The 25,576-nt window shown below is 43.6% G+C and overlaps 1 protein-coding gene across 1 annotated transcript in view; it reads left to right on the top strand.

Annotated features, from left to right (window-relative positions):
- The window catches only part of ULK2 (unc-51 like autophagy activating kinase 2), a 116,157-nt gene extending 91,189 nt beyond the window's left edge, over window positions 1-24,968 (top strand). The window contains exons 16-27 of the mRNA XM_081110789.1: window positions 3,692-3,837; window positions 5,607-5,687; window positions 7,776-8,062; window positions 8,859-9,046; window positions 9,606-9,709; window positions 14,108-14,248; window positions 15,775-15,983; window positions 17,552-17,730; window positions 18,170-18,288; window positions 18,597-18,754; window positions 21,886-22,021; window positions 22,823-24,968. Coding sequence (XP_080966915.1) covers window positions 3,692-3,837; window positions 5,607-5,687; window positions 7,776-8,062; window positions 8,859-9,046; window positions 9,606-9,709; window positions 14,108-14,248; window positions 15,775-15,983; window positions 17,552-17,730; window positions 18,170-18,288; window positions 18,597-18,754; window positions 21,886-22,021; window positions 22,823-22,881 — 1,807 coding nt within the window. The 3' untranslated portion in view covers window positions 22,882-24,968. The remainder of the gene's footprint in view (window positions 1-3,691; window positions 3,838-5,606; window positions 5,688-7,775; window positions 8,063-8,858; window positions 9,047-9,605; window positions 9,710-14,107; window positions 14,249-15,774; window positions 15,984-17,551; window positions 17,731-18,169; window positions 18,289-18,596; window positions 18,755-21,885; window positions 22,022-22,822) is intronic.
- Window positions 24,969-25,576: the final 608 nt, after the last annotated feature.

Raw genomic sequence — 25,576 nt, 5'->3', positions numbered from 1 at the left:
TATGTATATATTTGTCCACAAATATAATTATTTTTAAGAATTGAGGAAAAGTGTGTTAAAAAATGGAATCCCACCAGTAGTAGCAGATTATTTACATATTATTTATTTTTTCTACATTCTGAAACCCCGCTGAGGTAGCAAAGGAATGACAGTGGTATAAGTCCACAAAGAAAAGGAAAATAGGAATAATTATTCAGTGGGTGGGAGATTTCAATAAATTTCTGGGAAGCAAAGAGAATGGAAGGTGAATGCTGCTGCCAGTGAGAACCGCTGTGCCCCATGGTGCCCTCAGAAACAGATCTCAGAGAGCTCCGTGGAGAGGTGACAGTGAGGCAGATGGCGAAAAGTAGGAAAACTGAATCTGAAAGAAATAGCAAGAATGCAAAGAAAATAAACTTATTTTAAAAATTAGTACCTTTAGAGAAAGGTTAGAAACTGCATCCATAAATAAGAACGAAATAGTATTGAAAAAATCAAAATTAAAAAGCCCTCTTCTTGGACATTACAAATTATAATAATTAAAATAAATGCTGGGAGACAAAGTTGAGGAAGTATGTGGAATAGGTGAACCAGATAAAGCTGGAAAATATAAATGAAAAATACTCTTCAAGGGTTAATTAGTATGGGTATTCCAGAAAGAAAAAGAAAACGATGAGGAAGAAAATTTCTGGGAAATTAAAAAAAATTTTTTCAGCATTGGTGGATACAAGATTTTAGGTTAAAAGGGCCCACCAAATACATAGCTCAATGAGTGGAAAATGATCCTCACCATTGAGAACACTTTTACAAAGGGCATTTTGCAGTATGTATAAAAATTATTAATGCATATATCTTTAAAGCAGCACTTCAACTTCTGGTAATTTATTGTATAGATAATCAGTCCTTGCCTGTGTATGAAATTGTATACAGAGTTCTTGTTATAATAGCAGAGGATGAGAAATAAGCCAAATGCCCACCAGTAAGGGACTGATTTATTATAGATTATCTCTGACAATGGAGCATCTTCCAAAAAAGAGTAAGGCTGCTCTCTATGTCCTGAGGTAGAAGATTGTTTAGTTTATAAAGTGAAAAGAGTGATGAAGAGTGTTACTAGCAGTGGTTCTCAGGTGTGGTTTATGGCTCCCTTTTTGTAAGGTCCATGAGGAAAAAACTATTTTCATAATAATACTAGGATATTGTTTGCTTTTTCACTGCATTGGTACATATACTGATAGTGCAAAACCAATGATGGAAAAATTGCTGGTGCCTTAAAACGCCTCAAGCTAGTGGCCCCCATCTATACTGTTAGTCTTTGTGTTCTTTACTATCACACACTTGCAGTACCAAAGAATGTCTTTAATAAAGCAGTAAAAATTAATATTTTTCTTTGAAAATCTTAGCCTTGAGTGGAATGTAGGCATAAAGTACTTTTGCTGCACATTGGAGTAGTTGTCTTAAGGAAAAGCACTCATATGATTGTTTTAGTTGCAAGCTGAACTAGCCACTTTTTCATGAACACCATTCTAAAAGAACAAAACTATGGTTATGGATATTTGGCAGCCATTTTGTAAAAAATGAACTAAGTCTGTAACTTTATAGAAAACAAATGACATAAGATTTGAGCTCCTGAACAAAAATTAGAATTTTGGAAAACTTGTATTCATCATTGTGATCTTGACAGCTCCTGTTACAATCTTGACAGCCATTTCTAAGATTGATGGTGGTCTTTTGATGTGAATGTGACTTTTTAATATTGTATAATGTGTCAACATTTGGAATATCTGCATAACTCAGTCAACCAATATTTTTTTAAAAATATATTTTTATTGGTTTCAGGGAGGAAGGGAGGGGGAGAAGAGAGAGAGACATCAATGATGAGAGAGAATCATTGATTGGTTGCCTCCTGCACGACTCTGCTGGGGATTGAGCCCGAAATCCAGGCATGTGCCCTAACTGGAAATTGAACCGTGACCTTCTGTTTCAGAGGTTCGATCTTCAACCACTGAGCGACACCAGCCAGGCTCAACCAATATTTTCCAAGTGATCAAATGTAACAGAATACATAGTCTCACTGACGTGTTTTCTAATTCCATGCTGTGAATAGTCTTTCAGAAATGATGACTTGCTGAGTTTTTATGTAGCATCAAAGAGAAGTATCTGAAAAGGCTACCAAAATATTTCTCCCCTTTCCAGTTACATATCTGTGTAAGTCTGGGTTTCCTTCATATACTACACCCAATGTTATATAGATTGAATGTAGAAATAGTTATGAGAATCCACTTGTCATCTATTCAATCAGATACTAAGATTCGCAAAAATGTAAAATAATGTCACACTTCTCGCGAACTTATTTTGTTTTGGAAGACATAATTATTTTTCATAATTACGTTACCTGTGAGAAGTTATTTTTAATGAATTGATAATTGCAAAAATTTCTGTTTAACTTCTACTACAGTAAGTATCAGCTTGTATATTGCATGAACAAAATCTCTCTGGGATTGTCAGTGATTTTAAGAGTATAATGGAGTACTAACACCCCCAAATTTGAAAATGGTTGGTACAGCCCAGCTACTTAGTGGTTAAGCATCAACCCATGAACCAGGAGGTCACTGGTTTGGTTTGGTTTGGCACAAGCCCGGGTTGTGGGCTCAATCCCCAGCAGGAGGCATGCAGGAGGTGATCAATTGATGTTGATGCTTCTCTATACATTAGTGTTTCTATCTCTCCCTCTCCCTTCCTCTCACTCTAAAATCAATAAAAACATTTAAAAAATCCACTAGATACCAGTTTGAGCATTAAAGAAAAGAACTATTGACTGCTAGTTCATTTTAAAAATGAGAGAGAAAATGGCTGGTATATATAACATTATCTTTTCTAAAGATGAAAGTATGATTATACAGTGGGCTTTTGAACAACACAGAGGTTAGGGCACCAATTCCCTGTGCGATTGAAAATTCGACTCCCCCAAAACTTAGCTACTAATAGCCTACTGTTGACCAGAAGCCTTACCATATAAATAGTCGATTAATATATGTTGATTAACATTGTGTATGTTATATATAATATGCTGTATTCTTATAATAAAGTAAGCTAGAGAGAAGAAAATATTAAAATCATAAGAGAAAATACATTTATAGTATTTATTGAAAAAAATGTATATAGGTCAGGGGTGGGCAAACTTTTTGACTCGAGGGCCACAATGGGTTCTTAAACTGGACCGGAGGGCCGGAACAAAAGCATGAATGGAGTGTTTGTGTGAACTAATATAAATTCAAAGTAAACATCATTACATAAAAGGGTACGGTCTTTTTTTTTTTTTTTTAGTTTTATTCATTTCAAACGGCCGGATCCGGCCCGCGGGCCGTAGTTTGCCCACGGCTGATATAGGTGGACCCGTGCAGTTCAAACCTGTGTTGTCCAGGGGCCGGCAGTGTGTGCAGTGCCGGGTGTGCCTGCAGTGAATTAGGAGCTCTGGAAGGATCAGACGCTAAAACGGGGAGCCTTGTGCATAAGGTGGAGGGAGTGCTGGGAATTAGGGGGAGAGGGCTACTTCACTGTATAATGTTACGCACTTTATACCTGTGCCATGTGACTGTGTTACATATTTTTAAAAAATCTACTCCATGGCATATTTCTAGGAAGTTTTAGGGAAAAAAGACAGTAAAGAGAGTCCTAGAACCTGTCAGAGGGGTCATTTTCTTTTTCTTCCCAGGTCTGCAGTGGTGCGAAGGTCCAACACCAGCCCTATGGGCTTCCTCCGAGTGGGAGCCGGCTCCCCAGCGCCCGCAGACACAGCACAGACAGTCGGACGAAGACTCTCCACTGGGTCTTCCAGGCCTTATTCACCTTCCCCTTTGGGTACGAGTTTAAAGCAGTTGTCTTCAACCTTTTTACTGCTAGATCTGACCTGGCACTCTGTATGGGACTGTTGGCTCACGTTGGCAAAGAGTCTCAGTTGGCTGGGACCATATCCCACCCCCCTGGGTACACCCTGCCCCTTAGTCCCAATTGAGAACCTCTGGGTAAATCTGTTAGGACGTCCATTGGAAATATAATACAAATGGATCTTTTGCATCAAAAGTATCTCCTTTGGGTTTGGGCTCTAACCACAAAGTCAGAAAATCTAGGTTAAAGTACATAAAACCCCTACCCTACATCCCACTCAGATTTCTGAGGATTAAAAGACAGTCGTGTACATAACAGCACTGCCTGTGACCAGGGAGGGGTGTGGCGGTAGCCCCGTTACAGACTGCCACCTCCTGGGAACTATGTACAGCAGAGGAACAGCTAAAACAGAAACACAGCAGCAGCAACAAAACCCAACCAAACACAAAAACAAGCCTTAAAGCGTACGTTTAGTGGAAGTAGGACAGAGAGACCAGAGCAGCTGGGATTGCAGAATTTGTGTAAAACAGCATCCGTGTGGTGGGGAAGAAAAGGTGGTACAGAGAAGGCCCAGTGGGGGTAGATCTCAAAATGGAAAAAACAGAAAAACAACGCAAAACTTTTTATACACACACGCACACACATTTCTAAAGGGAGAGGGCCGCCACCCTCAGCCAGGACTGCCAGAGTAGGATTCAGAGGGAATGGGAAGGTTGGGAGGAGGCAGAGCAAGGACAGTGCCCAGAAGCCCTGATTTCAAAACCATAGTGATAATGTTTAAAAAAGAAACCCACCAAAAAACGTTTATCACCACCTCACCTGTTGCAATGGTTTTGAAGCTGTTTTTAGCTGGTATTTTTTTTCAAACAAAATCTTGGCTCTGCCTCATCCTTCAGCAGCTCCTCAGGCACTCCAAGGTTTCCAGAGAAATGTTCCAAAACTTACCCTTGAACTCAGGAACAGGCTCTTCCTCGGGGTCTGCTAACCCTTTGCCTGCCGACCTAATCCCTTGGCGGTGCCTCTTCCTCTTTGTAGACATAGGTCTCTTGCTACTTAAATCGCCTGAAGTCTTCACCAGCTCTCCTTTTTATTGATTTGGGTCCTGAGAGGTACATGCAAAGAAGGTAGCTGCAGAGATGTGCAAGAGAGATTGGGGGACACCTGTGCTGGATAAAGGGGAGGGAGCAAGAGTTCACAGGGAGCCCCCCGAGACTGCCATGCAGATGCGACCATCTGAGGGAAAGGAAGGAAGGAGGAGTCCTGGCTACAGTGAGGGCTCAGAGAGGTTAGCCCAGCTGAAAGAGTGTCCCCATGCACTGAGTTGTCCAAATTTCCTGACCTGCTTGAACAGGCCTGAATGAATGCCTCGAACATATGCAGTCATATCTGGGAGCCCTGGGGAGCAGGAATAGGGTGGATTCAGAGGGACAGTTGCTGGGCTGTCATTCAGCTCCACAAGCCCCCAACTCTGGACAAACTGTACTTCCCTGTTTTAAGGACATACTTGTTGCAGACACTGATTGTACATGGCTTTCTTTCCTATTGATCTTGTTTTAAGAGTATAGGTACTTTTGATCCTAGTTTGCCCAGTACCCAGCACATTGGTTGTTTAGCTGAGCTAAATGTTTGCTGGGTAAATTTTGTAAACTACAATGTACTGTGCAATCTGCATGTATTGCCTGTCTCCATTCTTAGCTGGTTTTGAAGCATTTGTCTGCCCTGCCCCTGTTCCCTCTTTGCAGTTGGTGCCATTCCAGAGCCATGGAGTCAGTGCTGCTGTGGGCGCCCGCAGGGCCAGGAGTCCGGGAGGAGGAACTCTTCAGGTAGGAGATGGAGTTGGCATATTAATAACTGTAATCCTGTTATGAACTAGAGGTCTGGTGCACGAATTAGTGCACAGGTGGGGTCCGGCCGTAGGGTGTGGGAGGGTGGAGGGGTCACGGGTAGTCGGCGGGCTGGCCCCACCCCCAATTGGGGCAATCGGGGGCAGGGCTGTGGGCGGTTGGCAGGCCCAGCTCCCTGGTCGAACTCCCAGTCGAGGGGACAATTTGCATATTAGCCTTTTATTATATAGGATGGATTTGAGTTATGTTTTTCTAGTCTTATCAAAAAAACAGAATTGGTGCCCAGTTGGTGTGGCCATCTGTTTTTGGGTATATGATTCTTTCATGAAAATAAGTCTTAGGAATTAAGTAACTTAGCTAAATTTTGGTCATTGTCACACAGATAATGAAAACCTAGGTAATGAAATTTTATTGCTTTGATTAATACTATTCTTTTTTTTAAATCCTTATTGTTGACAGTATTACGTAGATGCAGATGTAGCTGACCCCTTCTAGCTCATCCCCGTCCCCAAGTAATACTATTCTTGATAAGAACTACTAGTTAGCATCAAATAAAAAACAAATATAGATGTTTATTTGCTTTATTATGTACCATATATGCTTCCAAAGATGTGTGTAAATCGTACTTTTTAAAGTCAAATCTTACTGTACGTGCATTTGAGTTGGCCAGTTAAAGGAACTCTGATCCTTGGGAAAGCATACAAATTAGCTTTCCGGACCATAACACTTTGCCACTTTTTACTTTTGTGCATATGCGCATGTACACACATGCATATATATACCTGTGCCTGTGTGTGTTTGGCAGAACCCTGTTATGAAAAGTTAAATATCAAATTCAGTATGAAGTTAGCCAGGAGTGGTCAGTAGCAAAAGCTCCTGTTGATGTCCGTTTTTAGAAAGATGATGGTTATAGATCACTGAGAAGATTTGTATGTTCTTAATATTATCGGTGATAGTTTGGCTTAGAAGTGCCAAAGAATTTGTAAGTGTAGCTCAAGGCTTAGTGGACCTTAAGTTGGCAGCAACCAGGTTTGTGTGGTTGAAGTCCCTTTTTGTGGCCAACTGCTCAGCATATCAAGACTCTTCCAGGCCCCTGGTAGGCATCCCCTTAGAGTCAAGAATATCTGAAGATGTTTTATTGATTCTTAAAAAGAGAGGAAGGGAGAGAGCGAGACAAACATTGATGTGAGAATGAGACATTGCATGGCTACCTCCTGCACACCCCCTCCCGGGGATTGGGCACATAACCTGGGTGTGTGCCCTGACCGGGAAGCGAATTAGCAACCTTTTGGTTCATGGGATGATGTCCAGCCAACTGAGGCACATCGGCCAGGGCCATAAGCTTGTTAATTTTAAACAAATAAAATCAAATTCAGGAACAGTGTATTATCTAATTCTCTTTACATATCTTTTTTTTTTTATTTTAAGAAAGGAAGAAAGGGTTATTCTGGGTTCGTTTGAAAAGTTTATTTTAGTTGAGGTGTGAGAAAAGGGAATAATCACACTGTTAAACCCAAGTATGTGTTTATGTAAAGGATGGAAATGATCCTGTTCATGCTCAGTGTTTGTTGTTTTGGTCCTAATTAGACCTCGCATTAATCTGAGTTATTTGCTAGCTGCTGATAAAGCAGCTAATATACCCGTTATCCACTTCTGTCTCCTGAGAATATCAGTGACAATGTTCTTGTCACTGGTTTGTAAAGGATGCCATAAAAATAGTCTCCCGCCAAGTAAAGGCTTTCATTGAAATTCTCATTTTAAGAATTGTCTTCTTGCCCTAGCTGGTTTGGCTCAGTGGATAGAGCATCGGCCTGTAGACCAAAGGGTCCCAGGTTTGATTCCGGTCAGGGGCACATACCTGGGTTGCGGGCTCAATCCCCAGTAGGGGGCATGCGGGAGGCAGCCAATCAATGATCCTCTCTCATTATTGATGCTTCTCTCCCTCTCCCGCTTTGAAATGGAAGGGAGAGGAGGAGCGGGGCGGGAGGGAGACTGTTCTCTTAATCCTTATGTTTGTGCCATGTGCTTCTTCCCACTGGGTTAACACTGCGTCTGTTTTCTTGGTAGGTTCTTCAGTGCTGCAGGCTCAGTCACCACAGTCTTTCTTCTTGGGTGCTAGGCTGCAGAGCGCCCCCAGCCTCACTGACATCTACCAGCACAAGCAGAAGCTCAGAAAGCAGCACTCGGACCCCGTGTGCCCGTCCCACACGGGGGCTGGGTGCAGTCACTCGCCGCAGCCCAGTCGGCCGGGCAGCCTGGGGACTTCTCCCACCAAACACCTGGGGTCCTCTCCGCGGAGTTCTGACTGGTTCTTTAAAACCCCTTTACCAACAATCATTGGCTCTCCTACCAAGGTGTGTTGATTAAACCTTTGTAGGGGTTACGGCTTTGTTAGGTTAACATTGTGAAGTGGACGGATGGAGAGCCAGTTCAACAACAGACCACAAGAGAAGTTGAAATGGAGGTCTTTTACTCACAGCTCCTGAAAGAGACACCCTGCACATCCTGGGCGGGGGTGGGGGTGGGGGTGGGGGTGGGGGGGATGCCCAGATGGCATGCAGCAAGGGAGAGGCAGGGTCTGGGTGCATGCCTTTTTTGTGGTTCATGGGTAGAGTGTTTCGGGTTCCTGGCTAAGGCTAGATTGCTCAATTCAAACCAAAAAGCAGGGTTCTGGTAAGCTCCATAGGGGTCTTACCTAAGGGGAGGTGGGGCGTCACCTCAGGAGCTGACATTTGCTCGTGATGTGTGGGCTGCTAGCTAGGGCGTGCACTTACAGGCAAGTGTCAGTTTAAGGTCCCTGCAGTCCACTTGGCCAAACAGAATGGATGCAGAGGCAGCGATACCATGGAATAGCTGAACTGAGCTCTCTACAATAGGTCATGAACTAGTATGGAAAGGACTTAGGATGAGAAGAGCTACAATTTAATGAGCATTTGCTATGTGCCAGGTACAGTGTAGGCCCTTGACTTGAATGCTTTATGTACATTATCCCACTGAGGTGCCCACGGTTAGAGGCTGTAAGTGGAAGGGCCAGTATTTTAATCCAGTTCTGACCAACTCCAGAGTCAGTGCTCCTGGCTGCTGGGCTATGCAGCCTGCCAGTCCTGAATGCTTTGCACACCGCAATAACCAGCTTACGTGTTTCTTTAGACCACAGCTCCTTTCAAAATCCCCAAAACACAAGCATCTTCCAACCTGCTAGCGTTGGTTCCTCGCCATGGGCCTTCTGAAGGGCAATCTAAAGATGGGGATGACCCACGAGAATGCTCTCATTGTCTCTTACTACCAGGAAGGGAGAGGCAGACGTCTGAGCAGCAAAGCAAGGCACTGTTTGGCAGGTAAAAAACACCGTTTCCTTCCAGCTTTAAACATGAAAACTGCCTTGCTGGTGTGGCTCAGTGGTTGAGCATTGGCCAATTAACCAGGAGGTCACGGTTCAATTCCCGGTCAGGGCACATGCCTGGCTTGATGCTAGTAGGGGGCGTGAAGGAGGCAATCAATGTTTCTATCTCTCTCTATCCCTCTTCCTTCCTCTCTCTAAAATCAATAAAAATGTATTTAAAAATTAAAAAATAAACATGAAAACTACCATAGTGCATATATTTCTGTTACAAAACAACCAGACCAAATGAGTAGCTGGATATGAACTCTATACATTTAGAGTCCGAAAACCATAGATGCTTCCTGTAGCTGGAAATACAGAGCTCTGCTGAATTTCCTGAATAGCCTATTTCTGCCTCTTGTTTATATTGGTTAATGAAGTTTATCTCTACCCTGAATTGTTATCTATTTTTGTCTCCTTGTTCTCTGGCTTCGCATTAACCCTTTTATGGCTTGGCTTAAATCCTTATTATTTACGTGTGGATTTTTCATTATTAAAATCACTCTTCTTTTTAGATCTGTCAGTACTGGGAAACTATCCGATCAACAAGTCAAGACACCTTTAGGTGGACATCAAGGCAGCACAGACAGTTTAAATACAGAACGACCAATGGATATAGGTAAGAGAAAACTATTTGTTTTTGAGGGGGATGGGAGCAGGTAATTAGAAGTGTGAAATTGGTCTCTCTGGACAAGTCCAGGTGCCAGCAGGCTCCTGCGGGCTCTGGGGAGGGTGTGCTTCCTTGCCTTCTCCAGCTTCTGGACACTGCTCTCATCCCTGCTCAGCCCCTTCCATCTGGAAATCAGCAGTGGCCAGCCTAGATTCTGACCTGCCTCCCTATTCTGCACTTAAAGGACCCTTGTGGTTACATGGGACCCACTGGGTTATCTTTTTATGTTAAGGTCAGTTGGTTAGCAATTCTAGTTCCACCTGCAACTTTAATTTCCTTTTGGCATGTAAGATAGTCTATGCAAAGGTTCCAGGGCTTAGGACATGGGCTGGAGATATATATTCTACCTACCTGCTTCTACTGATTGATCATGAGCGTACTGGCCTAGATTTCTTTATCCTGTCCTTGTCTTTTTGTCTTTCTCAGTAGCCTATCAAGACAGGGACTTGTTCCATATCTTGATGACCATTGGCCTAGGAGTTAGAAGGAATTCTGACCAAGATCATTTTTTATCAGTAAGATAATACTGGCTAAAGTTAGGCGAAACACTCGTGCATTCTTAACTATTTCTTATACAGCAAGGAGTTCCTATAAAGACCCATAGGTCACTGAGATCCCTGGCCCTTGCATAGCTGTTCCAAGGGCTGTTACGTCTGTAGACCCACATTTAGATTCCAGACCTAACCCAGACTTGGATTTTAGGAATCTGTACCTAAATTTCAAAATCACTATTGTAGCCTCTTTAGTCTTGTTTTCTCTATTACAGTGGGGCCTTGACTTACGAGTTTAATTTGTTCCGTGATGGAGCTCATAACTCAAATTACTCATATGTCAAATCTTAATGTGAATGAGTGAGACACGTGATGCTGGGCTGATGTTGTGGTGTTCACTGTGACGTTCGCTGCGCCAACTAGCGGTGGGGTATCTGAAGCTGGCTCATAACCCGAATTTTAGCTCGCAACTCAAAGCAAAAAATCCGCCGAGAGACAGCTCATATCTCGAAAAACTCGTTATTCAGGACACTCGTAAGTCAAGGCCCCACTGTATTATTTTTTTAATCCTCACCTGAGGATTTTTTCCACTGATCTTTTATAGAGAGAGTGGAAGAGAGAAACACCAATGTGAGAGAAACACATGGATTGGTTGCCTCCTGCATGAGCCCTGACCAGGGCCCAGGCTGGGGAGGAACCTGCAGCCGAGGTACATGCCCCTGACTGGAATTGAACCTGGCACCCTTTGTTGCCACAGGCCGACACTACCCACTGAGGCAAACTGGCTAGGGCTATCATTTTTTAAAAGTCATATTTGTCAAGATGTATGCACAGGAGTAAGAAATGGGTAAATGTATAGTCTCTTTAATATCTCAGAGTTTTTACTGTTTTACACGCCTTTATGCATGCCAAATATATAGAGCTAGTGTAGGAATTTGAAGAAGCCACAAAGAATTCCTGAGAATTGGTTTCCTCTGGGGCCAAGGTGTTGTGTGGCCTAGGAGCTGTGGCTTGGGAGCTCCAGGCAGAGGTCTCTTGGACACACTATAATTTTTTAATTGATTTTCCCATGAGCATCCGAAGGAGGGAATATCTGGACTAGCAGATAACTGATTGAACAGGATCTCTAATCCAAAGAACATATGCCCAGGTGTGGACTTTTTGGTATTCATCATGCTTGGTGTTCTAAGCTTCCTGGAGCTGTGGTTGGGTTTTGTCATTAATTTTGAAAAAGTCTCGGTCATTAGTACTTCAGATATTTCTGCTGTTCCTTTTCTCTTTCTTTGCCTTCTGATATTCCCATTGTGCATATGGGACTCCGTTATAGGCGTCCACAGTTCTTGGGTATTCTGTGGTTTTTGTTTCTATTCTTTCATTCTTCTTCCTCTTTGCTTTTCAGTTTTGGAAGTTCCTATTGACGTATCTCCAAGCTGATTCTCCCCTCTGCCATGTCCAGGCTACGATGAGCTTATCAAATTCGTTATTCATCGGTCTTTCAGTGATTTTTACTTGTAACATTTCCTTTTCTCGAGTGTCCCTCTCTCTACTTAGGCTACCCATCGGTTCTTACATGTTCTTTACTTTCTCCATTAGAGCCCTTAGCTCAGTTTCCTACCATCACCGTCTTCATTCTGGGGGGACAGTGCCCTTAGGCATGAACTTCCCCATGTTCTGTTTCAAATAAAGTCAGTTTCCTTGGAAGAGTTTCAGAATTCTCCGTTCTATGTGCTTTTTACCAATTTTTTGAAAACAGCTTGCCTGAATGATTATATTATGTAGAATGACTTTTTCTAATTCTCTTTTAGAAAGAAATTTAAATTTCATAGAGCTTTTGAGTTCTACATGAATAGGTGTTAAGGCCAAGTTTGTGCATGTGAAACCAGATCTTTTTTTCTTAATTTTTAGGCATGCCCTGGCCAGTGTGGTTCAGTTGGTTGAGCAGAGATGAGAGAACCATTGCACCAAAAGGTCACCGGTTTGATTCCCAGTCAGGGCACATGCCCAGGTTGTGGGTTTGATCCTGGGTCAGGGTGCACGCAGAAGGCGATTGATATTTCTCTTTCTCTTTCTCTCCTCCCTCTCCCTCTTCTTCTCCCACTCTCTCTAAAATAATAAAAACATACTTAAAAAATTTTTAGCCATAAAATGAATTTTTTATAACTTATTCTTTTTTCTCTCTTCCACATGAATTTTTTTTTTTAATATATTTTACTGATTTTTTACAGAGAGGAAGGGAGAGGGACAGAGAGTTAGAAACATCGATGAGAGAGAAACACCGACCAGCTGCCTCCTGCACACCTCCCACTGGGGATGTGCCCGCAACCGAGGCACACGCCCCTGACCAGAATCGAACCTGGGACCCTTCAGTCCGCAGGCCGAGGCTCTATCCACTGAGCCAAACCGGCCAGGGCCCACATGAATTTTATTATCATCATTTGAAATTATAAATTTTTTCTAATCATGAAATTTCAGTTTCTGGAAATAAAAATTATTGATAGTAGGAAATAGGAAAAACTTAAGCCTTAGTGAAAAAAAAGAGGGTCATTGGCTCTGAAAATATACCCATGACCATCTTTAAATACTTTTATACCTAATAGAATAAAATCATAAAGATATTACAGTAAGTGACAAGAGTACCTATGTCATTTTGTACATTTTGTGTAACAGTAGGTACTGTTAATTACTTCCCACTTATTCCTTGCTCCCAGGAAGGTTTTATGAACCCACATTTTTGCCGTTAAGTCGATGCTTTAAATGTGCTATGCTCTGTTGCAGAGAAGATGAACATTGAGAGGCAATTTTTTTCTGTATCTGGTTAAGTCTCTCCTTTAAATTCATGATGTATGTAGTTAACTCCTGCCTCCATTCTGTGGTCTCAGAAATGTAATGTGTTTCAGATGCTTGAGTGTGGAACCGCTTTGGACAACTTTTCTTGATTCTGCTTAGTTTGGTGGATGGGAGATTTTTCACCTTCTCTTCTTTAGCCCAACTTCAGCCCATTAAGCCCCTTCGACACCTGTTGCAGCTCCCTGTCTTCCTGCAGTTGTAAGAGTGCGATTCTAAGGCATAAATATACTTTCACTCAGTTTTCAACATCCTTCTGTAGCTCTGTTGCTATGGAGACTCCTGATCTACCTTCAGCTTTACCTCAAATTTTTATCCCCTATTCTTGGTTTCCACTTTTTCAAATTATTCTCAACAGGATAATTGACTGCAGTTAATGTGTTTTGTTTTCTATCCTCACCTGGAGATATGTTTTTATTGATTTTTTTTTTTGAGAGAAATATTGATCGGTTGCCTTCTGCACATGCCCCAATTGGGGATCGAACCTGCAACCTTTTTTTAAAAAAAAACCCATATTTTTATTTTATATTTTTTAAGTTATTTCATTGATTTTTCACAGAGAGGAAGGAAGAGGGATAGAGAGTTAGAAACATCGACCAGCTGCCTCCTGCACACCCTCTACTGGGGATGTGCCTGCAACCAAGGTACATGCCCTTAACTGGAATGGAACCCGGGACCCTTCGGTCCGCAGGCCGATACTCTATCCACTGAGCCAAACTGGTTAGGGTGGAACCTGCAACCTTTTAATGTATGGGACAATGCTCCAATCAACTGAGCCACCCAGCCAGGGCCAGTTCGTGTGTTTTAAAAGTACACAGAAGTAACTGAATACTGGGCTTTGGTGTGAAAAAGATTCATAGCCATGAAAAGATTACTATAAAATAGTTTTAATGGGTATCTGTATTGAATGCTTACTGTAAAAACAAACAATATAAAAGTGAAGGTCTCCTATAATCCCACCCCCAATATAAACACTATAAAGTAATGTGCCTTTCTGTGGCCGCCCCTGCAGGAGCCTGTGGTGTGGCCCTAGTGCCTCCCGGGGGAGCAGCAGCCAGCTCCAGGGCCGTCCTGTTCACTGTGGGGTCCCCTCCACACAGCGCCACGGCCCCCACTCGGACCCACACGGTCCTTCGACCAAGGACAACCTCAGGTGAAGACTCGCCTCTAGTCTGTCTCACGCTTGGAGCGGGTGTTCTGAGAATGGCATAGTGTGGCTGGATGGCTGAGTCACTGAGCCGCTCTGGAGTTCGCTTTCTTTTTCCAATGACACGGAAATAACTATTTTCTTAAAGGGTTATAAGAAATAAATGAGGCAATATTTATTAAAAAAACTTTATGAAGTAAAAGCACTATGTTGTATACTTATATACTTGTGTTATACTGAAGGCTGGTTTTAGTGCATCCAGGAAAGGTTTTGAAAATGACAGGTGGTTTATCTTTGTTTTGTGTATTTTAAAACCTAATTTACCCTTTTTTTCCTTTGTACTTTGGGTCCCAATCTTGGCACTTAATCCTACATTTAGACAGGATGGTAGATTGGGTTTATCATTTATACTCTATAAATAGGTTATTTATACCAAAACTTGAGAGAATATTTAGATTGGACTTGAAATGAGCCATCATTTACATTACTTTATAGATTACACAGTGTGTCCTTTAAGTTCTCTCATGCTAAATAAGTTACTAATCAAGATTCAGTAGATCAGTAAGCAAAGGATATAAATAGACCACAAGAGAGCAAGTAGAGCTAATAATCTTGTTTTTAAGATTGAAAAAGTATTAAATAAGAAGAAGCTTTCATTCTAAGAAAGGAGCATTTGACGCCTGTTAACTAAGCCAGCGTTCAGAGCAGAGGCTCCCTGGCTGTGTGGTTAGCGGGCTCGTGCTGGCTCACAGCTGCTGCAGAGAGTGGTGGTGGTTCTTACAAAGCTGTTGAAAGTTTACGATATTTGCTCTGTGGTAATCCCATTCCTGTTTATCATACTTCTTTGGAGCATTAATCACAAGGGAATTACTGCAAAGAAGGGGAAATTTAGATTTTATTAGTGTTATTTTTTTTTTTTTTTATAAAAGTTGGAATGTTTTTTTTTAATATATTTTATTGATTTTTTTACAGAGAGGAAGGTTAGAGGGATAGAGAGTTGGAAACATCAGATGAGAGAGAAACATCGATCAGCTGCCTCCTGCACAACCCCCACTGGGAATGTGCCCGCAACCAAGGTACATGCCCTTGACCGGAATCGAACCTGGGACCCTTGAGTCCCCAGGCCGACGCTCTATCCACTGAGCCAAACCGTTTAGGGCTAGTGTTATTTTTGATATTAAAAGATCACAAATAGTATAAAATGCTTTCAGATGAGCATTATGTATATAAATTTAATTAACGACTATGGCATCCACTGAGTTTTATAATTATGAAAATGTGGAGAAACAGGAAGAAATGTATTAGCTATAAATTTGTTTATAGCAATATTTAAAAAGTAGCTGTGATGACCTCTATAAGAAATACATAATGACAAGGTGTAAAGGTTGACAGGCAAAATAAAAGCTATTCGTATGTTTCAGTAGGATCAGTGCTTCTCGTTGCGTGTTTCCTGTGTTTCTCTGGTAGTGGGAGCAGCATGAGGGACTGTGCACCTTGCTGGCACTGAGCCGCCGTGTCCTGTCTCCTTGCAGTGGGCTCCAGCAGCTCGGGGGGCTCCCTGTGCTCCGCAAGCAGCCGCGTGTGTGTGGGCTCCCCACCCGGGCCATGCTGGGGGCCATCCCCTCCGGGAGCAGAGGCAGCCCCCAGCCTGAGATACATGCCTTATGGGGCTTCGCCCCCCAGCCTGGAGGGGCTCATCACCTTTGAAGCGCCTGAGCTGCCGGAGGAGACGCTGATGGAGGTAGGGAAGAGAATCAGAACTCTGAAGTTTTTTTCTTCTCTTTAACTGACCTTTTCTGTTTGAAAAACGCTACTGGCGTATTTTCAGAATAATGTTGACCATGCCACTCATCCATGGCAAGCTTTGGTTGATGGGAAGTGACACACATAGATTTTGTGGTCTTAGTTTTTTAATCTGAAGTTTATTTACTACTTACAGGACTTCTGAAGTATAATCTTACTACTTATAGGACTTCTGAAGTATAATCTTTCTCCTGAAACCATAACTTCTTATTCTTAAAGCTGCTGTTTCTTCATAAGATAGAAATAATACACTTAAAGTCAGGTTTTAAAAAATAAACCATGATGCCAGGTTAGTTACTAACATTGGAAAGGAAACCTGCCAAGCAGACGGGTGCTCACTTAGGTTTGTAGTGCAGCATCGTGTCTCCATGGGCCCAGCTCTGCAGGGAGAAGCATGTCGCAAGCTTGCTGAGCACCAGTCCAGAAAAGAGAGGTGTGTTTTGTGACTCCAAAGACTCCCTGCTCCCACTGGCCTCTGGGGCAGCATTCTGTGGGCTCTGCTGGTCCTGTCCCTGAGTACAATGCCAATGTAGTCTGCATTTCAATCTAAAATGGTTGCTTCTCTGGACCAACTGAAAAAGAAACTTTCTCTCAGTGCTGGGCCTCTAACATTTCTATCTTGTGTGAATGAGAATTACATATTTCACACAATAGACTGCATACAAAGCTTTAGTGGTGATCTTGTGGCAGGGTTAGTGGTGATTTTGAAAATGTGTAATACAATCTGAGACTGGGAAGGCAATCTTCAGAGGTTTTTCCATCTCCATCAACTTTGATGTAAATTGTGTCCACTGTGTGTGGGACATCATGGGTGTGTCTGTGTTGGAGCACACGGTCCAGGTGCTGGCGTGGAGCAGACTTCCAGGAGTTGATTGGTTCATGCTCTTGTCTCTAGGAAAATGATTCTCTGGGAGAGGAAGAAACTTAGTCTCTTATTTCAGATTTGAAAATATATTTATAGGTAAAAAATAATCTCCAAACAACATTAACTTTAAAATACATTTTCACTGCATGCAATTGTGTCTGTCTATGCTTCCCTCTCTAACTGAAAAGATCACAGAGCTTTGGTGTTAGGAATCGCTGTTAACTGAAAAACCACCAGAAGTCAAGTTATAAGTCAGTAGCATTCACTAAACCATCAAGAATGGTTTACTGTGCAGAATATCCTTGCAATCTTGGTATCTATTTTGTCATGGTTTGTCTCGTGTATAGTGATAGAATCCTTTGGTGTTTCATTTTTTTCTGGTAAAAGCACGGTGACCTCGTATCTTTGAAGCTAAATTCTGTGGGTTCTCATATATACACACAAACGTGCTCACATCCACATTTGGTTTTATTTGTGTTTATATTCTCACTGGTTTCCTGGAATTTAAAAATGTCCATCTCCTTTGCTCACTCTGATATTGAGAAGTATAGACAGTGTCAGCAGTGCGTGGTCTGTGCACAGAGGTGAGCATCACCTCTCCGTAACCTGAGAGTTTCTAAGACAAGCTGGCTTTGCTGCAGCGGGAACACACCGACACCCTGCGCCACCTGAACGTGATGCTGATGTTCACGGAGTGTGTGCTGGACCTGACAGCGGCGCGGGGCGGCCTCCCGGAGCTGTGCTCGTCCGCCGTCTCCTGGTACCAGGTCCAGGAGAGTGTGCTCGTGGACCAGATCAGCCAGCTGAGCAAGGACTGGGGGTAGGTGCCCTTTGCGTTCATTTCCATGTTCTTGATGCTTCTGTAGTCCTGTCTGAGAGGGAGGCCTGTCATCGCTGAAGGTCCTGTCTCGCTGCTCAGGCTTCAGGAAGGCCCTGAGTTACCTCGTCCTGCTGGATTCCACTGCATGAGCCCAGGCTTGAGGCTCTGCACCCTCAGTGTCGCCTTCTCCCTGTAGATTACATTGGGGAAGGTACTGATGATACAGCGATCGCACTGATTTTTATCCGGGTGCATCATTGTGTTCAAAGTACACACATCTTTCTCCATGCCGAAACTTGGCCCTTCGGAGTCGTTTGTGCGTTAAAAATATCCCGGCGCGTGCCCTTCCGTGGAGGGCTGCTGTCATGGTGCTGAGACGTGCAGGGCCGCGTCTGGCGGTGGCTCGCAGGCTAACGCTCACTTGCTGCCTTCTGTGCAGGCGGGTGGAGCAGCTGGTGTTGTACATGAAAGCGGCCCAGCTGCTGGCGGCGTCGCTGCATCTTGCTAAAGCCCAGATCAAGGCCGGGAAGTTGAGCCCGTCCTCGGCAGTGAAACAAGGTATGGGTGGCGTGTCGGGGCTGCCCCTCCCCATGACTCCAGGCAGGTTTTGGGTGAGGAATCAGTTATTAAATACTCTTACATGGCAGAAGGTGCCAGCTTTTCTGTGTTTTGTTTTTGCCACTTAACTGATACGGAGAGCAGTCAGAAGCACTTTATCTCAGTCCTCTCACGGAAAGAGAGCATATGAACCTTTCAGTCATTTTTTTAATGATTGTTTAGTGTTACTTTCCTCAAATCAGCAGGACAGGTGCATATCACTGCGATTTTATCTCTGGAGGAAAATTAAAATTCATTCTCTTTTTCAGTTGTCAAAAATATGAATGAACGATACAAATTGTGCATCACCATGTGCAAGAAACTTACAGAGAAGCTGAACCGCTTCTTCTCCGACAAACAGAGGTTTATCGATGAAGTGAACAGCGTCACTGCAGAGAAGCTCATCTATAGCTGCGCTGTAGAGATGGTAAGCCTCGCACGCTCGCTGCGCGTGCTCTCGTCTGGAAGAGGATCTTTTTTGTTTTAAATATATTTTTATTGGTTTCAGAGAGGAAGGGAAAGGAAGAGCGAGAGAGAAACATCAGTGATGAGAGGGAATCATTGATTGGCTGCCTCCTGCACTGGGGACTGAGCCTTGCAATCCGGGCATGTGCCCTTGATCGGAATCGAACCCGGGACCCTTGAGTCCACAGACCAACGCCCTATCCACTGAGCCAAACAGGCCTGGGCAGGAAAAGGATCTTCTGAATCGAATGCCTGCTTGACATTGCCCAGTGGCTGGCAAACCGCGGCTCGCGAGCCACATGCGGCTCTTTGGCCCCCTTGAGTGTGGCTCTTCCACAAAATACCACGTGCGGGCGCACACGTAATGTGCAATTGAAACTTCGTGGCCCATGCGCAGAAGTCGGTTTTCGGAAAGGAGGTAGACGAGACAAGTATACAAAGACGAGTGTGGATGGGAGAGTTGGAAGGGGTCGACCTCAGTGAGCGTACCTCCATCAGATTGAGGACATTTTTAGCAAAGGCCAGCTTAGGAGTCCCCTAATTAAGTTAATAACAATGTACCTACCTATGTAGTTTAAGTTTAAAAAATTTGGCTCTCAAAAGAAATTTCAATCGTTGTACTGTTGCTATTTGGCTCTGGTGACTAATGAGTTTGCCGACCACTGATCGAGCCCTTTAAAGAGGGTTGATGCCCCACACGGCCAAGTCCCAAGTGTTGTGTTCACCTCTGAGTAACTTGGACTTAACGTTGAAGTAACACAGTAAGTCAGGGTGGTTACCACGTTTGGTAACACTCCACGATTCCTCTTTAAAGTTGCTAATAGCAGGATCTGATCGTCCCACAGTTTGTGTCCTGAGGCTTTCGTGGATCTGTTTCTGCATTTTCCTCAGTATAAGAAACTGGCTTGATAGAGATTAGTTAATCCACAGAAATTCATGTGCTCAGATTCCTTAAGTGTAGACACAAAGTAAAATCTGCTTTACAGTTGGGAAGAATTTGTCTTCAGACTCATGGGGCAAATTGCTCTAAAGTGCAGATGAAATTAGGGACTGTTAAAGGATAGTGGTAACCCTGGCTGCCATGGCTCAGTGGTTGAGCATTGACCTATGACCCAGGAGATGACGGTTCGATTCCCCAATAGCAGGTGTGCAGGAGGAAGCCAATCAATGATTCTCTCTCATCATTGATGTTTCTCTCTCTTTCTCTCCCTTCCTCTCTGAAATCAATAAAAATATAGTTTCAGTGGGGAAAAATTGTTGACTGAGCTTATTTTTACCACATTAACATAATAGACCTCCATTCTGCTCCTCAAATTTGTTTATTTGCATTGCACTGTTATAGTACACCCTTGGACTTAATTTTGAAAGCCATTATAATAAAAAGTCCTATGAAAATAACTTTTGAATATAAACTGTTGACACAAATAGCATGCATTGCATCACTCTATGCTGAATTAAGATTCACACGATAGTTTTTTATAGAAGTTGTGCCACGGAAGTGCCCTCTCAGAGGGAATTGTGCTCCTCCTCTTCTGATAATAGAGCCATGTGACTTCAACACGCCCCTCCCTTTGCCCTGGCTGCTTAGCAAGCTTAGAGCTATTACCATGTATTTCTTCTTCCTTTCCCAGGCTCTGATTTTCTGTATGCGCTGTATTTATCTTACTGTGCGTGGCTTTAAGTTATGTTTTGATGGGGACAGTGCATATTGACAAGTAAATGGCGATACTGGGTTACTGACAGTCCAGGCATTTAATAATGAGAGAGAAAACGGATAACCCGGTGAATAATTCTGCTGTCCCCTATTTATGGCAAGGCCCTACTCCCCTTCCCCATCACCTGGCTGACTCCTGCTTCGCTGTGACTTGGCCTGAGCATCACATCATGGCAACTTGCCCTGACCTCTTCCTCCTGTAGTCATGTGGGGTGCACTTCATACGTGTCCTGTGCCACCTGGGGCTTCCTCCAAGAACACCACGTATCCTGGGAATCGGAATGGCATGTCCTGCAGGCCTCTGTCCCAGAGCGGGAGCTCTTCCTCCCCGCGTGCCCAGTGCCTGGCACTTAGTGGGTGTGCTAGGGTCCTTTCGCAGCTGCAAGGGTTCAGGGATCTGGAAGGGGCTGCGATGTAAATGAGTAGAAACTAGACATGAAATATAAATTTGGAAGGCATGGGGGAGCTAGGGGAGGCTCCACTTTCTAGTGACATGGGCTCCCTGGATCTCCAGACCCAGGGCTTTTTATTCACACATTTTGCAGTCTAACAAAGCAGATATACATGTCACAGTTAAGGCCTGGTAAACAATAAAGGACCATCAGGTTGGGGGACTGCCTTCGGCTGTTCCAGAAGCAGGTAATAACAGGCAGATTTTCAGCCCTGCTGAGAGAGTCCACTCAACCTTTTGAGGACTTCTGCCTTTATTATGACCCCGCTGGACTTAGCCTCAGCATGGGTGCTCAAATAGTATCTCTGAAGAAATGAGTGACTTTTCCAGATAATCGCTTAACTAAAAGAGGAAGCTGAGAAATGACTTTCAACATGATTTATTTTATTATAACAATCTACTTTAATGAAATGCCAGGTTATCCTAGTGTGAATGTGTATATTTAAAATAAACTCTGCAGTGACGTCGAAGAAGGACCAGTTTGGAATTGCAAATTCCTGTGAGTCACAAATGTCTGAGGACAAGAAGGCTGTGTTTGCATGCAGAATAACTCGTCAGGAAACTCCTTTTGTTTTTTAGAGAGTGGAAGAGAAAGGGAAAGTCAGAGAGAAGCATCGATGTGAGAGAAACACATTCATCTGTTGCCTCCTACGCCAGTCCCAACCAGGGCCCGGGCCAAGGAGGAGCCTGCAACCGAGGTGCATGCCCTTGACTGGAATCAAACCCGGGGCCCTTCAGTCCGTAGGCCGACGCTCTATCCACTGAGCCAAACCAGCTAGAGCAGGCAGCTCCTTTTTGATATTGCTCATCCGATGAGTCTTTGAAGCTTTCTGTGGTTCGGTAGATGGTACTAATCTTGGAGCCACATTGCCCAGACGGGGGTACATGTCTGGGGAAAGCTGACTCTCCTGGTCTTGTTGCTGCGCAGGTGCAGTCTGCGGCCCTGGACGAGATGTTTCAGCAGACGGAGGACATCGCGTACCGCTATCACAAGGCGGCCCTCCTCCTCGAAGGCCTGACCAAGATTCTCCAGGATCCCGCGGACGTGGAAAATGTGCAGAAGTGTAAGTGACTTAGACGGGGGTGTGCCTCCCAGGGCCCATTAGGAAGGGCTTAGAGTTTGGAGTCATGCTGCCTGGGTTTGAGTGGTGGTTTTCCACTCGTGGGCAAGTCACTTCGCCTTTCTGTGGCCTCAGTTCCTCCTGGAAGATAAAGGAGCAGAGTTGTGAGGCTCAGAGACGAGGCTTGTGAAGAGCTGATGCTCTGCCGTTACCCTGGGTGTCCCCTCCGCATTGCTGAGCTGGTGGGCGTGTCTGTGTGCAGAGCACTGTTTTCATTATTAAATAATAACACATGCAATTATTTCAAGCTCGTGGGCTTAGTGACTGAAGAATCCTAAGACCCTGTGCACTGCATATTGGGTATAGACGGCAGAGTGGAGGCTGGTCGGATGCCAGGATGCCAGCATGTGTCACTTGTCAAAGACAAGCGCAGCGACCTGGGCGTTGAGGCGGGTGGTGGGCCCACTGGAGTGCATGTGGTCATACCACGTTTTGAGGAACTATAAGGGATGGAAGTTCTAAAATTTATTTGCAGTTGTGAGCAAGCCCACTGTTAAAATCTAAATGTTCTTTATTTAACATGCTAATCTAAACCTTACCAATGTGCAGTACTAAACTACAAATCATATCCGGACAATTAGCAGGCAGAAAGAAGAAAAAGTGTTCAGAATTGCTAACCTCACGCTAAAACAGAACAGAGATGCGGATGTGGGTAGAGTGTTAGTGATTTTTTATTAGTTTTTCTTTCCTTGGTTTTGAAAATATAAATGATCTTCATTGTGACTTACTTTGTTTTGTTTCTAGATAAATCTAGTATTGAAAGAAGGTTGTCAGCGCTCTGCGGCAGCTCTCCCACGCCCTGAGGAGCAGCAGGTGTCCGGGCTGGTGCCGCCTGGTCACTGCCAGAGAATGAGCAGCGATTTCAAAACAAAAACCACCTGTTTGTAGGAAACCTGCCTTATTGGAAAGCCACCCTTTCCTTTTTCTTTGTAGAAGCAGAAGCAAGAGTATGTCGCTTGGCTCTGTGTGAACTTGGTAAATAAATGTACCTTAGAGCTAGAATCACTAGTACATTTATTCTTAAGGACAATTAAGGAAACAAAATGAGTCGCTCTTCGCTAGCTCACCAGAGCAGTGTGTGGAATTCCACGTGTCTGCTGAATGTAAAGTAAACAGCGACATCTCGTCCAGGCAGCTTGGTCCTGGGGGTATGTTGTCTAAGTCTGAGCATGACCCTTAAACAGCTCAGGAAGAAACAGCTTAAGGAGACGGGAAAAATGGCAGTTAAAAGGAATTGTGAAATCTTCAATTTGATCTAATATGGACTCTTGTTATTGTTAATCTTCCCAAATCTTTCATATATTGCACTAATTTATTAAAACAACTCTGTATTAGATTTTGCAATTTAAAACTAACTGAGGCACAATGGACTTGTTTGAAAAATACTTTACTTGATTGTATACACACACCCTTTCCAGAATCACATGTAGTCGCTAGTAGGCTTTTCAGTGGTGAGAGCCTGTGTTCAGGTGAACCTTTGCGTTTGTCTAACCTCTTCATCTGCACCCCCAGGTTTTCTCTGTGATGTTTTTGAGCTGCAGCTGTTGGCGTTTGGTTGCATTCTTTATTGTGCATGCGGATGTGCATTGGTGGCCGGGACTTCTTGGCTTCTTAACAGCTGGTTTATTTGGGCAGTATTAGAAAAAAATGTCAATCAAGGGATACCCGCTAGAATTCTAATAGGGCCAAGTCATGTTGGGATCTAAAGGCTTGTTAATGATGGGGAGTGCCTACATGAAATTATTGAGAAGTGAGGTTTGTTTTCTCTTAGGAAAGCGGCAGCTCTCTAGCCTAATACGTGTTATTCATGTTAATCCTGACAGTTTACCAAATAGCTGGTTATGGAGAAGGTGGGCAGTTAGCATCCCTCCAGAAATGGTTCCTACCTTGTACATTGTTTGGTTTCTTTTATTACCTGCTTGAATACTTGAATAAACCACTCTCCAGTTTTAATCCTTTTATTTTAATCCTTTTAGATAATAAATTTGAACTGACAAATTGCACAGAAGCTCTTTGGCATTAATCTAATTTAGTGACATGATAAAAACATAAACAAGGCTTCCCTTTACTTTGACCAAGTAATGTAATTTACCTTATTTATCTGTATGAAATTCCAGCAGTTAATTTGAACACTTATTTATATGATGTTTGTATTCTTAGGTCTTTAATACAGTGTTTCTACCTCTCATTTGTAATTGCATGCATTATTCTTGAAACTAGGTAAAAATCACTGAATTGTTGTATAATAAATAGCCTTTTTATTATTGCCTGTACAGATGTAAATTAAGGTAAAATAAACCGGACAAAGTCTTTCTAGGGTAAAGCGGGGTCCATTTTGCGTGGCTCTTGGAGCCAGGTCCTTGCCTACTGAGCGTGGAGCTCGGTCATGGGTACCCTTTGCCCTGCCCAGGATTTCAAGCTCAGGGTCTGTCACGTGACTGCCAGGAACACGGACTGGAGAAGGACGCTGCCCCGCCCAGGGCTCTAGGCACCAGTGTGAGTGATGTTCCTTTTGTGGGGTTTGGAAGTTACAGGGTGGTTCTCACCATGCTGTCCCAACGGACCCTCCAAGGGGCGGGTCATTCTCCGCCTTTGTCTCCAGTGTTTTGAACACAGGATGAAACAGGTTCACAGTGAGCAAATGGTTGGTCTGAAGCTGGATCACTAAGAAGGGGCCTTGCTGTGCTCTGTGGCTTCCATGTTCTCTCATCCTCTTGTGTAACGAAGGTTTATGGGAGGTAGTATTTGTGAAACTGAAGTCTGAGCAGCAGAGAAGATCAAACTGTAAAATCATGAATAATGGTTCTGATTATATTTCCATTATCAAGGCTAATTGTTTTAAGAGATTTTTGCCTTGATTATAGCAATAATAAAGACTTTGTTTCCATGAGTATTCTTTAATTTCATATCTATTTCATGACGTAGAAATTGACAGCGCGTACATTCATGGTTGACATGTATATTCGGGCCATTAACTGCAAAGCTATTGACCACACACATGTAGATCAGAGAATTGCTAATGGGCTCTTCCTTCTGTGAGAACCTGCCTTTACGCCCTGGGCTGGACCCGATGGTTCCCACAGTCACATGCTCCCTTCTCCCCACCAAGAGGGATCCGCAGAGTAGCCAGTCGGAGAACGATCTGTTTTTTGTGTGTGAGGCCAGGCCTGGGTGTGGGGCTCCTGGAACACAGTACTCCAGACAGTTTTCTGCAAGGACTCGGCTTCTTGCCCTGGTGGGTGGCTCAGTTACTCAGGCCGCCGTCCGCTGCACCAAAAGGTTGCCGGTTCGATTCCCGATCGGTGAGCATACCTTGGTTGCAGGTTTGATCCCCGATTGGTCAATGGGTTGGGGTGCAAACTGGAGGCAATGGAATGATGTTTCTCCCTCCCTCTTAGCCCTTCTCTCTCATATCAGTAAACATCTCCTTAGGTGAGGATTTAAAAGAAAAAGGACACAGCATCTTCCCCAGCGATCCCACCGGGCACCCTGCTTTCA

Source organism: Myotis nattereri, assembly GCF_964212035.1.
Source record: "Myotis nattereri genome assembly, chromosome: 16".
NCBI classification, from domain to species: Eukaryota; Metazoa; Chordata; class Mammalia; order Chiroptera; family Vespertilionidae; genus Myotis; species Myotis nattereri.
Note: the sequence above shows the minus strand (reverse complement) of the source record. Positions and strands in the feature narration are given on the sequence as shown.